General features: G+C 42.4%; 1 protein-coding gene across 1 annotated transcript; it reads left to right on the top strand.

Annotated features, from left to right (window-relative positions):
* Positions 1-514: 514 nt before the first annotated feature.
* Positions 515-12,791, top strand: CDC6 (cell division cycle 6). Its single transcript, XM_083147253.1, has 12 exons — positions 515-723; positions 3,453-3,626; positions 3,705-3,968; positions 5,616-5,815; positions 5,943-6,112; positions 6,897-7,003; positions 7,131-7,270; positions 8,068-8,168; positions 9,573-9,637; positions 11,645-11,850; positions 11,957-12,097; positions 12,368-12,791. Exons 2-12 carry the CDS (start codon positions 3,455-3,457, stop codon positions 12,452-12,454), a joined length of 1,653 nt encoding a protein of 550 aa, XP_083003379.1. The 5' UTR covers positions 515-723; positions 3,453-3,454; the 3' UTR covers positions 12,455-12,791.
* The last annotated feature ends 1,350 nt before the right edge of the window (positions 12,792-14,141 follow it).

A 14,141-nucleotide genomic window follows, 5' to 3' on the forward strand; every position in this document is an offset into this window, starting at 1 on the left:
AATATATATCTGTACTGTCGCTGTTTTTCTTGATACTATATACCTGGCCAAATAAAGCATATTCTGATTCAAATGCGATATAATAATTATCACCTCAATTGTAAGGTGCCACAGAAAAACCCTACGCTGTAGCATGAAACAAGTCAGAACAGGTTTTCTGATCGCTGTGTTATATTAGTTGCAGACTACACCTCGCCAGCCGGCTGTATCATATGTACTGTTCTTCTACTATCAAAATCTTGTGTATTTAGGGTACATAACGTGTACATCGTAACCTTGGAGATTGAGAACAGGTGGGGGAGGGGCCGGCAAGTAACGTACACAATACAATAGCCTAATCTACAAAAGGAAATTGACTGTCGAGCAGATTACTGAGCCAATGGGCGGGCGGGTGCATCCACATTGGTCAGCAGCACGCTCGGTCAGCCCCGCCCGCTCCTATATGTGGGAGGGATAATGACGTTGTTAAAGTTGCAAAACTAAATATTCCCGCCAACTCGTGACGTGACCAGCCAATTAGAATGAAGCTGGGTTAGAGTCACGTCCAATTGGTGTGTTTGGCGCGACATTCTGAGCGCGCACTGGGTATCAGCTGCTGGGGTTTGGCGCGCGGTTCTCACATTCTGTCCGCATCTGCTGCTGGTGTGAGAGGTAACATCGCTGCTTGAGCTGCTGACGCCGAGACCCCGGTTCTGTATTCGACTAATCCACAACAGTAAGCAGGTATGTAGTCAGCCTCTGCGTGCGTCCCCTTTAACACTTTTAAACATATGTTAAACTAATGGTTACGAATTAGCCTGTAGCTTCCTAAAATCGCCACATATGGTGTCTGTGTGAGCAGCCACGAACTGGCTCCAGCCATGATGTCGTGGTCATTCACCAGGTAATTCCCTTCTCAAATACTGTAGCGATCAGCGGGGTCTGTGCTGTCTACGAGCGTCCTGTATGTGGGGGTACATAGGCTTGATCACTTGGTGCCATGATGGTCCTCGCATCATTGCTCCCTGTGCCACCGTGCAGCTATGCTACTGCAACATCTTGCCATAGGTATAGAACAGGTGTAAAAGTGAAATTCCTTGGGGGTAAGGGAGGGTCGTGCTGCTGGGCATGCATATGAATTTATATGCATGCCCGGCTGTATTAGCAATGCGACTGTCCATTACCCCAAGGCATTTCATTGCATGTAGAATCTATGTATAGGACCTAGTGTAGTGTCAGGCCTTTGTGTGTAATGGTGTGTACACACTTGTACAATCATGACTATATTACAATTTAGACTATCTGCCTACAATATATACAATTTAGACTATCTGCATACAGTATATACAATTTAGACTATATAGTGCAGATCTGCACTATATAGTCTATGCAGTCAAGACTTTCTGGCTACGATACGGGAGCGCACATCGGGATCGCAAGGGTTAAAACCTGTGTGATCTGCATGAGATCCAGATGAGATTTTGACTATATAGTCAAAATATCATGCACATTGTACAAGTGTGTACACACGATAACTCTTCCATGTGTGATGCCATCTCTGCAGTGTGCAGTCTGTACTACTGCGCCAAGTTTATTGAGCAGTTTGTTCCAATTTAAGGATCACTTGTAAAAACTTTATAATGCAGCCCTTTGATTATTAGTCAAGAGGCACATTTCTCATGTTTTTAAAGCTGCCTGATATGTACCAGGAGCTGATAATAAACTCCTGCTGAGGGGACAGATGCACCAAAAGCAGCTGTTCTCTACCACTGTTTCAGCGTCTAATTAGTGGTGACATTCAATGCAAATCGTATTGCAACCTTTCAGTGGTATTACCACCAATGGTGGCCAGAAGGCATGTTCACATTAGCTGGACTGCCAGCACAAGTTCCTGGTGTCTGCAGCTGCACAGAAGTGATAATTGATTAGGTGTTGGTGAACTGGCAACCATCAAACACTGGCAATCACATGGGGGGAACATACTTCCATCAAATTGGTGCTGTCGCTGGTTACCAACTCTTGGTTTCTGAGATTCCTCTTGTGTGAATTCCTGAACTGATTTTGCATGTCCACTGCTTTGGGGATCTGTCCTGATCTCTAAGCAACCTGAACCTTGTACTTATTGTAAGGTATGGAGCCTCCTTTGACAAAACTCAATACAAATAACCAGTATTATGCTGGCCATACCTGTTTCATCCAACTAGCTGGCCAGAGTAAAAATCTGGTAAGTGTCCTTTACACAAAGTACTGTAGTTAAATCTGCTTGATTTAAAACATTTGATTGAATTTTTTTTGTCCATTTTCCTGGTCTGTGAGCAAATTGATGGTCATTTGCACCCATTCAGTACCAGATTTTCAGTACAACCCACTAGATGGATGAAAGTTGGTCTAGTTTATGTCCAGTATAACTAGCACCTCTTGACTGTTGCATACAGACCGATCAGTCAGCGTGTTTCACATTCATACACACTGCTTGATCCATCGCGGTTGACATCAAAACTGGGTGTGTGTATGTGGCTTCCCAGTGAGCTGTTGATCACTGTCAGTGGTTTTAACGGTAGTCGGTGAATCGCCCATACACAAAGAATATATCGGCTGTGTTGCACAGCCAATGCAAAAGATCTGTAAACTGCTGTTCAGATATATCGATAGTACACACTGGCTGATAGTCGGTCTGTATATCGGTATTTCAAAATAACCATTTTATCGGCCAGAGTGTACCCACCATGACGCTTAGCCCACTTAAGAGAATGCTGTGTACAAATAAATAAAACTTGAGTAGTTGAGTGTTACACTTGTGTACCAAGGTTCTCGTTTAAGTCTAATTTTATTCTACTTTGTGAGTTGATGGATGATGCATGAGGGGTAAAGCCAAGCTGGCTGGCTTCAGCTTCATGCTGATTAAACTTGTTAACCTGCGTGCTGCCTGGCTGTCTCATTCATTAGGCTATAACTGCTCCCTGTTGATGACTTAATATAGAGCTTCCTTGAAGATCATTAATGAGAATGCTGTGCTCATTAGTTTAGAATGGGTTTCAGAATTGTAGTATTGGAGAGACTCCTTAGCTGCTGCACATCTCAGCTGTGGATCCCCAAATGTTAGTGAAACTGAAATAGATTTTTATGGGGGGGGGGGTCTGGTTGTCGTTATCAATGTTGTGGCAAAAACGTATGTATGTGTACACACAGATCTTATAGCCGCAACATAAATAAGAGTTGGAACTTCTATTAACGATTCAGTATTTAAACTTTCGGCAGAATCAAACAATGTAAGTTACATAGCAGTTTTATTCTGGTAAAAGTTTAAACATTGAAACCTTAATTGTTTAGAGGCTCCTTTTTTATGCTGCTATAAATCATGAGAGTGCCACAGTCTGCTTCTGTTTACCGATGTAGAGGAGGGCTTCAAGCCATATCTTAGTTGGTTGAGTGCTAGTTTTGGATACAGATTATTATTTTAATTGTTTTTTTAGAAATGCCAAGCACCAGGTCCCATTCTCAAGGCTCCATTCAATTCCCCAAGACAAAGACTGCTAAACTACAGACTAAAGCAGGATTGCGTGTTCGAGGGAAAACGGAAATTGGTGCTACTGTGGCTTTGTCACCAGTTAAAAATGCGTTGCCTCTCAGCCCACGGAAAAGACTTGGTAAGTAATATGGAAAAGATATATAATACGAGTTTACTTCTCTTCAGGCCAGTGTTTCACTCTCCTTCATTTTTCCAGGTGATGATAATCTGTGTAATATCCCTCAGTCTATTCGATGTTCCCCACCTAAACAAAGCCGTAACGAAAATGGTCCACAGAGTCCAGCCAAGGGAAGGCGCCTCATATTTGATCAGAACCAGCCAGCTACAACACCTCCCTTAAAGGATCAGAATTCCATTGTTGTATCTCCTCAGAAAAGAGGTCAAGAAACCCCTTCCAGTTCATCCCATCGTCCACCAACAGAAAGAGCTAGTGTGTGTACCCGATTGTTCAAGCAGGATGGTGAGCCTTGAGATGTTCATTCTAATATATTGGGTGTTTGAATTTCATATTTTGAATGTGGTTCTTGTTTTGATGCTTGAGACACTTTGACATCTATGAACCTAAAAACTATAGGCCTATGTGTAATAAATGCTTTAATCCATTGTGACTTATTTGGGTACTTGTGTAATAGCACGGTGCCCAACTACTATACGTTTTCACCGCAGGCTAAGCTACGCTGTCACTGTAGCACAATGCTGGCGGATGGTAGAGGAAAGGTGATCATGCGGGCGCCGGCAGAGAGGCGCTCTATCTATCTGACTTATTGTGGCAGGGTACAGCAACCCTGCCCGTGTCCGCTTCAGGGAGAGGCTCCTTTTCAAACCCCCACTATCCACGCCAGCCCGAAGCGCGGCAAGCGGACCCCCCTGACCTCTTCATACCTCCACTATCCACGTTGGCATGGAATTGAATTTATAAAGTGTCGAGCCCGAAGTGGACATTACATGTATTCCACGTCCGCTCGACACAAAATAAACTACGCTGATTCTGACGGGGACGCTACGCTAACTACGAGCTGTGAGGGGAAGCAGCAGGGCCAGCCTATGCACGAACACTTCACCCATCAATCCCTTGTAAAGGTGTCAGTCCCCTGCAAATGTTTGTTCATATCTTTTCTCCCCCCCCCTCTCCTGCAGCACACATCTACCCCACCATGTGCTATTCCTGTAATGTGTACCTCCGCAGATTGCACACCCTGCCAGCGCTGACCTATGCAGTGCACCAAGCTGGTTGCCTCAGATGGTTTCTCTGTGGGCAGGATGTGGGTCACATGGATGTTTCTGTGCAGGGATTATCATACTACCACACAAGTATTTGCTTTCCAATATATGCATTGGCTCCTTGTATGGCTCGCCTCCTACAGTGTAACCTTCGTAGTGCGCCCACCATGGCTGCCTCATCTGGTGCACTTGTGGATGGGATGAAAAATACATGGACCTGAGTATACATTGAAATCATCCATTTTGGGTAATTTTTTAGGAGTAATCGATTTTCACCCTGGGTAATCCTACGCAGAGTTCCTAAAATGGCTGCCGCACTTGGTACCTTGCCAGGGTGGAGTACACAACCCATGGAAGTTATTATCCAAAATGCTGCACCACTCCTGCATTAAGCTTACTGTGTGCTCAAGGGTTTCTTTTGTCTGTGACATGTCTGTTACTGTACCACCAACATCCTCTGTATTATGTGCATTGTTTTTTAATGTTTGTAAGCGCCTGCTGGAGAAAGTGCGCTATATAAATTTTACTTACGTAACTGGCGCTGTGCTATTACACAAGTACCCTTATTTGATTCAGCTTTGCTTTATTCCGTTTACAAGTGCGTGCGAAATAGGCAGATATTTATCAAACCCTTTGAAAGGACACATCCTTTCTAGCTTTAATTTTTCTAGTACAGTCTATAAAATGAAAGGTAGAATCGGAGTGCTATGATTGTCCTTTTTGAGACTGTTGATACATCGCTCCTTGTGTTCAGCTGTCTATTTAAACGACAGTACTTTTCACATGGACAGTATTGATAGTCGCTGCTTATGAATAGTTTTTTTTTGGTTTTATTTGCTCACCTGTCAGCAGCTGAGATGTAATGTCGGCTTTTTTTTTTTTTCAGGGTCTTGTTATCAGCGAGCCAAGAGTGCCCTAAACACTGCTGTGCCAGAACGTCTGCTAGCACGTGAGAAGGAGACTGCCACTATCCTTTCCTTTCTAAAGACCCATGTGTCTTGTAAGGAGCCTGGCAGCCTCTATATATCCGGGGCTCCAGGGACAGGCAAAACGGCTTGCTTACAGAAGTTGCTACAGGAGAACAAGGTATGAGCCACTTATTTGTTTCCATTTTTTTTTATGGTTATTTCAGCCAAACTAGATTGTTAAATGTTGGGCATAAGAATTCTCATTGGAAGTTGAAATATTGGTCTGACAGACCTTTCTGTTTTAGGAGATTCTGCAGGGCTGCAAGACTGTGTATATCAACTGCATGTCCCTACGCAGCTCACAGGCGGTCTTCCCAGCTATAGCAGAAGAGCTATCTGAGCCTGGAAAACCAACCTGTGGGAAAGATGTTCTCAGGAGTCTAGAGAAGCACGTTACCTCCAAGGGGCCAATTATGTATGTATTTAAAAATGTGTACATTTATATTTGTACCAAGTTATAAACCTCAGATTACTTTCCTACACCTCGGGGGCAGCATTGTGTAGGTCTGAGCCAGTAATGTTCAGTGGTTCCCAAACTCTCTAGAACCAGGGTGCCCTGGAATATCATGGTTTGTCCAAGGCACCCCAAGTCAAAAAGATTATGGATAAGTAAACTGCTTAACTGTGAACCCTCTGATTCAGTTATGTGGTGGAACATAGTGGTGGTTCTAATTGTCCATACATTTTATTATTGGCAGCTACTAACGCTGGTTTTTCCTATTACTTTGATCATAAATTTGTTTTTTCCCTGGATTGCCAACCCGAAGCACCCTTGCAAGCATCCCTGAGGGTGACTGGGCACGCAGTTTGGGACCACTGCACTAGGCATGTCACCAATTTGGGGTTGGTTCACAAAATAGCTACTGCATTGAGGATGTAATGGTGCATTTTATTTGTCCATATATAGATTTATTGGGAATATGTAATCTGAATGCCAGGTACATAAATGTATGCATAGTTTCTGCTTACATGAAGGGCATATTTAATTAGTCATGCTGATTCCCATGGGGTTTAAGCTCCTGGGTTAATATCCCAGAGTTCTGCAATTACCGCCTAAAACTAGCACAGAAAGCACAAAGTAATGTAGATTTGTGATCACACCTTTTTGGGGCTAGTTTTGCCTTTCTGCAAACAGTTGACTAGCTACATGCAGCTAACTTGGGAACCTAAATGTGACCTGTATTGTCTCCCTTCTGCAGCCTCCTTGTGTTAGATGAAATGGATCAGCTAGACAGTAGGGGACAGGATGTCCTATATACAGTTTTTGAGTGGCCCTGGCTCCTGAACTCCAGGATTGTACTTATTGGTAAGTATTTGGAGTTTTCTAGAACTGTTCCTGTGTTAAACTCTAGTTTTCTACATTACATACATATTTTCAGCAAATCTGTAGTCTCTGTATCCTTGAATTTTTATGATGTTTAATCCCTATTTAGGTATAGCAAATGCTCTGGATTTGACAGATCGAATTCTGCCCAGGTTGCAAGCACGACCTCGCTGTAGACCTCAATTGCTTAACTTTGCTCCATACACAAAGGACCAAATTGCCACAATCCTTCTAGACCGATTGCCACAGGTAAGGTTTCTGGTGTGTAAATGGGTGATAGATTCATACTTTGATTCTAAATCGTCTACATTTTTGTACATCTACTTTACAGTAAACGCGTGTATACGTACACCACTAGGGTTAACTTATGTTGGGAGCCAATTAATCTACCAGTATATTTTTGGGTTGTGGTGGAAAAATGGGAGTACCCGGAAGAAACCCATCTCAAGCATGGAGAGTACATAAAAATCCTCTGCTGTGAGTCAGTAATGCTAACTACTACACATCTGTATTTTGATAGCTACTTGAAATGGCTGCAGATAAAACTGTGGCATGTTATGGTTAATCAAGGTAGCTTCTCTTATCCATGGGGGACACTTGAACTCAATTCTGTAAAACTATCTTTAAGGTCTCCAAGTGCTGAGGCTTTCCTCCCCTATCACTATAGCACAAAACGCTGCACATACACTTCATGACTTTCTGTATAACCAATTCACTGGCTAGAATGTAAATCTGGTATCAAACATATTTAACAATGTTGTCACTGAACCTTTGTCTGTTTACAGTGTTTGGGAGCAATTTGTTAATTGTTTGCTCCCATCCATTACAAGGTTTTCATTCCAGCTAGCTAATTGGTTTACACGGTCTTAAGGTATATGGCTAGCTAGCAAACCAAATTGAAGTATTTTTGTATATTAATAAAGGAGCTTAATCAAAAGCTGTAATCATCCACAACCCTTGTTTAGTCCCAGAGAAATTAGGTAATGCTAGCTTTTGAGTGAAATAAAACTAAAGAGTGACTGTCTTGCATATGTGACTTCATGTAGGCTGCTGGTGACCAAGTTTTGGATAATGCTGCCATTCAGTTTTGTGCCAGAAAAGTGTCTGCGGTTTCTGGGGATGCCCGGAAGGCTTTGGATATCTGCAGGTGATTACTACATTTTTAATGTAAAAACTTCTATGGTTCTTGTTTTATTCTTATTAGTTTCCCATAATGTTCCATAACAGTCCAGTTTGTAAGGATATTCATGCTAGTGTCTTTCAATTTCTCAAAATTGACACCAGCATGGATAGCCTTAAAACCTGGACTGGATTAGCAAAGTTTAAGAATTTTCTTTTTATATGGTACCAAATGGGGGTTATATCACGTTACAAAGTGTAAAAGCAGAAACTGACAGTAAAATGGGAAACATGCAAAAAAAATGCAGTATTATACATTGCTCCAAACAGTCATAGGGGGAGATTCTCTAAAAATCTCCACCGCCCATCGCAATTATAATTATCGCATATGTTCTAACATATGCGATAACGCAAGAGCTGTCCTTTGCTATAATTAAGAGCTGTCCTTTGCGGTGAGTCGCCAGGTCCCGGCGGCCTCTCCTCCTCCCTGCACCCGGAAGAGGATCAGTGCAGGGAGGAGGTCACGGGCAGCACAGCTCTGTGCTGCCTGGACACAGGTGAGGGGTAGTGGATGATGCGGGGCGGCGATGGGTTTGCATTAAAAGACCATTGGCTTCTATGGGGCATCCATCTCCCCCCCCCCCCCCCCCCCCGCCTGCCGCGGTAACCCTTAGAGCATCCTGAAATGCGGTAAAAAACCCTATAACGGGGTTTTTACCGCTTTTTCACCTAAGAGAATCTTCCCCATAATACCCCCAAGGACACATGTTTTCTGCAGCTTTTGGCAATACGGAAGAGTTTTAATATAAGTGAGGGCGAAAAAGGACGTTTGGGTAAAAAGGCTTACACGGCCTAACGTATCACATTTCAAGCAGTGATAAACAACCTGCCTATCAGCTCCTATCATTTTTTTTTTTCAAACCCAGCCTGTAACATGGCAGTTGAGCTGCTGGTTTATCACTTTGCATTTTATAACTTTTTGAAGCTTGATACATCTGGCTCACAATCTGAAGTGTAAACTTAATTGTCCCCCTACTACATTAAAGTTTCACTAAACTGGTACGGTCATGTTTAGGACAAATTGTTTCATCTTTGGGTACTTATGTAATATTTGGACTCCTGTTTTTCTTATAAGATCGCGGGCCTCGCTGCGCTCACCACGCTTCGGGCATGGTGGCTCGCTGCGCTCGCCACACTATATAAAATCAACTCCATGCGTAATTGGATAGTAGGGGTATGAAAAAATGGGGTGCATTTAACATGGGAGTCCAGATAATACATAAGTACCCATCTTTGTTTGACCTTGTTATATAGCAAACTTTATTTATTACATAAGTATTTGTCCTTGGTCATTTTTTTTTTTTTTTTTAAGAAAATTTTACAGGAAAGCTTTGTTAAATGTTTATATCAAACAAGTGTTTCCAATTTGCAGGCGAGCGGTAGAAATAGTGGAGTCGGATGTAAGGAGCCAGACTGTCGTGAAACCACTGTCTCAATGTAAGTAGATGGTTATCTCTAGTCCCTTTCCTCACTACTAGTGACAGTTGCAGGACAGGATGTCACAGCTGCATGTATCCTGCCCAGTTCCTCGTGTTTCTGTGGGATACTTCTGCTTTGTATTAGACTACCTGTTTACAATGTGTGTTTTTTTTTTTTTTTTTCTTAAACTTTTGTACTGCTTTAATATGCATACATGCTGTACCATCTACACCAGGGGTCATGGACCTCCAGCCCGCGGGCAGTAAACGGCCCCAGTAGCCGGTTTCAGTGACCTTGCCTGGCGGCTCTGCTGGGAGTCGAGTACAGAGGAGTTCTCGTGAAAAATACCGACTTCTTCTCACAAGAACTCCTCTGTACTTCCTCTTAATCTGCCGCAGCCAGAGACACTGAGTCCCATTCAGCGGAAGCTGTGGGACAGCTGCTGCAGAAGGACAATAAGGCAATACTGCCCCGAAGGAAAAAAAAATTTAAGCATGCAAACGGCCCTTGTCATAAAGGTTCCCCACCCCTGATCTACACATTACAATTGTTCTAGGATTCTTCTTGGCCTTAGGTGGAGCACTGGGGCTGTAGAGTACATCATTTTATCCCAAGACTGGAGGTGCTCTTCTAATATAAGCGAGTTTTGAGGGAATGTCACTGATGGTGATGACTATGCTGCCCTTCTCTTGGAAATATATAGTTCTACTGGCTTTGAAATAGAACTCTTGCAGTGGAGGTAACACTTCATAATATGGGGTAAATAGCTTGGTGGATAAAGTGGTGTATTTGTTGCAGTGTCTAAGGGCAAAATCAGAATCCATAGATCAGGGGTGGCCAAACAGGTACTCGAGATCTACCAACGGTCCACGTTTTCCAGGTTACCTAGCTGGTGCACAGCTGTAGTCATTACTAATGGTCACATTTTCAAACCTGCTGCATTCATTCCTACTAGAGATCCACAGGTTGCCTGGAAAACATGCACCGTTGGTATATCTTGAGGACAGGTTTGGCCTCCCCTGTCATAGATGGTTTCTGGGTTAAAATAAATTAAACCTGTCAGTATAAAGAAACAAAACACCGCATAGACTTCAGAGCAACTGCTACGGCCCTCCCCAGTGATCAAGCAAACAGTCTGCCACAAGTCTTAAGGTGTGTACACAGTCAGTTGTGCCATGCGATTCCCGATGCAATGGCGTACAATTTTGACTATATAGTGCAAATCTGCACTATATACCATATATACTCGAGTATAAGCCTACTTTTTCAGAACACTTTTTTTATGCTGAAAAAAAGCCCCCCTCGGCTTATACTCGAGTGAGGGTCCCGCTTGAGTCTATACGTTTTCCCAGTTTTTTTGTTGTAGAATTAGGTGTTTCGGCTTATATTCGGGTCGACTTATACTCTAGTATATACGGTAGTTAATGCAGCCAAGACTTTCTGCCATGTGATACGGGAGTGTGCATCGGGTTAAAACCCTTGTGATCTGCGTGCGATGCCGACTATGGTCAACATCGGAAGGCAAATTGTACCGTGTGTACACACTATAGCTCTGCTTCCTGCAGTGTATTCCAGATTCCAGCTTTGGGCTGCCTGCCACAGCTTCACAGTTGCTGTATAGGGTCCTCTGCAATAGCCATCTAATTCCCTTCCCTGTGTAGGTAGCTCTCGTGTCTCACAGAATCTGCTGCTCATTAGCGCCATCTCCTAATTATGCTGCCACACTTATCAGGTTACACCATAAACTCAACTTGAGGGTTGCGGATGCTACCAGTTTTATATACTAAAACCATGTTTGCTTCAATAACGTCACTGGTTCAAGTTGCATTGTTAGAATAGCGAATAGACTTTCAACCAATTTTGTGGGCAGTAAGCAAAATGGTCCATACTTGCTGGGCTTCCAAAAATAGGTTACTTAAAAAATATTTAGAGCTTTTTCTTTTTTCTTTATTTGTATTTTCATATTTTTTTTTCTGTGATATGTAACTGGGTAATACTGACTAATCTTGTGTTACTTTCTCATAGGTGTGTCTTCAGTTAAGGAATCCGTATCTAGTCCTGTTCCTAAGAAGGTCAGTCTGCCACACATATCCCGTGTTCTATCTGACGTGTATGGCGATAAAATGGCAGGTGGTAGTGAAGAAAGCTTTCCCTTGCAGCAAAAGCTTGTAGTATGCACCCTTCTATTGCTCACTCAGCAGAAAAAGATGAAGGAGGTGACTCTGGGTAAGGTAAGTGCTGCACCATGGTATGCTTGCAAAGTAGATATGACTTGGATGTCAGTACCATAAATACTGCTGATGAAAATGGGGCTTGATAAAATGTTTTGTCTTGCAGCTTCATGAGGGTTACAGCAAAGTTTGCCGCAAGCAGCAGATAGAACCGGTGGGCCAGTCAGAATGCCTGTCCCTCTGCCAACTTCTGGAGGCTAGAGGGATTTTAGGACTCAAAAGATCCAAAGACGCTCGTCTCACAAAGGTAGATGACTCTTCACTGTTTTTAGACTTCTAGAGCATGGGTTTGTTTGTTGAAAAGCCATGCATACACATCCTAGAATGCACTGCCAGTCTTTTTAGTAGTAAATGCTAAATATTTTTGCAGAGCATGTTGGGATGTGTAGTTCTACAGCAGCTAGAGGGCCACATACTGCTTTCGAGTCAAAAGGATAACCTGATTATTTAATTTAATGTATTTTATCTTCTACTAGATCCCGGAGTGAGCGCTCAATCTGTTTATTTTTATTTGCAGGTGTCATTGAAAATCGAGGAACGGGACATAGAATATACTTTTAAGGATAAGGTTTTAATTGGGAATGTTATACATGCAGGAATTTAAATAATCTCCTTTAGGGAGTGTTTTTATTTGTATATATGTTTTTAAAATATGTAATATCAGTGACTTGAGGACAGACATGCAGTCTGGTCAAAATGTGTTTTTTAAAGACCTTAACAATCGCATGCGCTCTTGTGGCAGCGTGATTGTTTTAAAGAAACCTATTGTGTGTGTGTGTGTATAATGTGCAATATGTAATTATCTGTTTGCTGTGATGCACAGCAGATTTTAATGTGTTAGTATCTCTGAGGTACGTTTTGGTTTTATTGACGCAGAGTCTGCATTTACTCTAGATTGTTCTGCGCTCTTGTTTTGCTTTTTAATAAACATGAAAAATCAAGTGTTTGTATTCTTCCTTGCACTACATAAACTTTATTCTTTAAGCCAATTTTCAGATCTTGACATTATTGGCCGTTAAGTTAAGCCACTCTAGACAAGTCTTTAAAAGACATTGCTCAGGAGGGCTCTTCTGAGCGATAGTCCAGTGTGTGTGTATGCTCAATGTTAATGCACGCTCCCATATATTGTTAATATCAACCTGTCTTTTCAGTGTGCTTACCAGTGGCACTGCCCCAAGTGTATGTAAAGCAGCTCCTTCCCCTGTTCTGATCCTGAATATTTTGTGTACAGCCATGGCCAAAGTTTGGAGAATGAGTTGTTTTTTAAAGTTTGCTGCTTTAGTGCTTTCAGACCTTTGTCAGACGTTCCTATGGTATACATGGCCCATCCGGAAGTTTGCAGATGACTGCGCATAGTTAGCTGCTGCCCAGGCAGTGAATAGCTGCCCTGTGTTAATCTGAGTGAAATGTGATAAATTATCTGCTATCTTGCCGCACAGCCATACACCATCGACAGTCTGTTCCTTCCACAACTCTGCAACTGATACAAGCTGGAAGACCTGTGCTTGTCACACACCCTCCCTTCAAAACCTTTGGGCATGCCTGTGTTTCTGCTATGCCCAGAAATGGGCAGGTTACCACCTGCAAACGCTGACTTTCTGTCCGTCAAATTGTGAGGGGATTACAATTTGATATTGAATTCGCACAATAGCAATCTGAATCCATGACCTCTTTTTCCACCCACCTCTTGATTGAAGATAGACAGCCCCCTGCCCCAAGTTCTCAGCAATTCAATAATATTTGCAGAATGTTACCTGGAGGCAAGTGCCTTTTTTTCTGCCCTACTTGACACAGGGCCATCCTCAAAGTCTTTGCTTTACTATGCTGCAATTTCTCCTGCACTGGTAGCGCTCTGATCCTGTCCTAGTCAACACTCATCTGTGTTAACAAAAGTATCACTGACATAATAGCTGGTCTGTTTAGAAATTGCAGTGAAAATGTTTTGGTATTAAGCTCATTGTCATGGCAAAGAGGGACTTTGAAATTAATTGCAACTCTTAATGACCTTTGACAATCTGCAGTAGATGCAATTTTGTAAGAGCAGGTACGAGGCTAAATTTATCATCCTCAATACTTCTCTGGGTCACTGATGCATCCCATTTGTATAGGCAGACCTGGTTGACAAATACCATTCTCAATGTGGTTTATAGGAATTAATCCTACCCAAAGGTCTGTTTTTTAAATGGAAGAAATTACACAACTGGAAAAACATCATATATATATATATATATATTCTAAATTTGGGGCGCTTTAATTCTTTAAACGTGATGTTGTGACTGTCCATTGGAACT

The sequence above is a fragment of the Crinia signifera genome, chromosome 6, assembly GCF_055691185.1.
Source record: "Crinia signifera chromosome 6, ASM5569118v1, whole genome shotgun sequence".
Classification (NCBI taxonomy): Eukaryota; Metazoa; Chordata; class Amphibia; order Anura; family Myobatrachidae; genus Crinia; species Crinia signifera.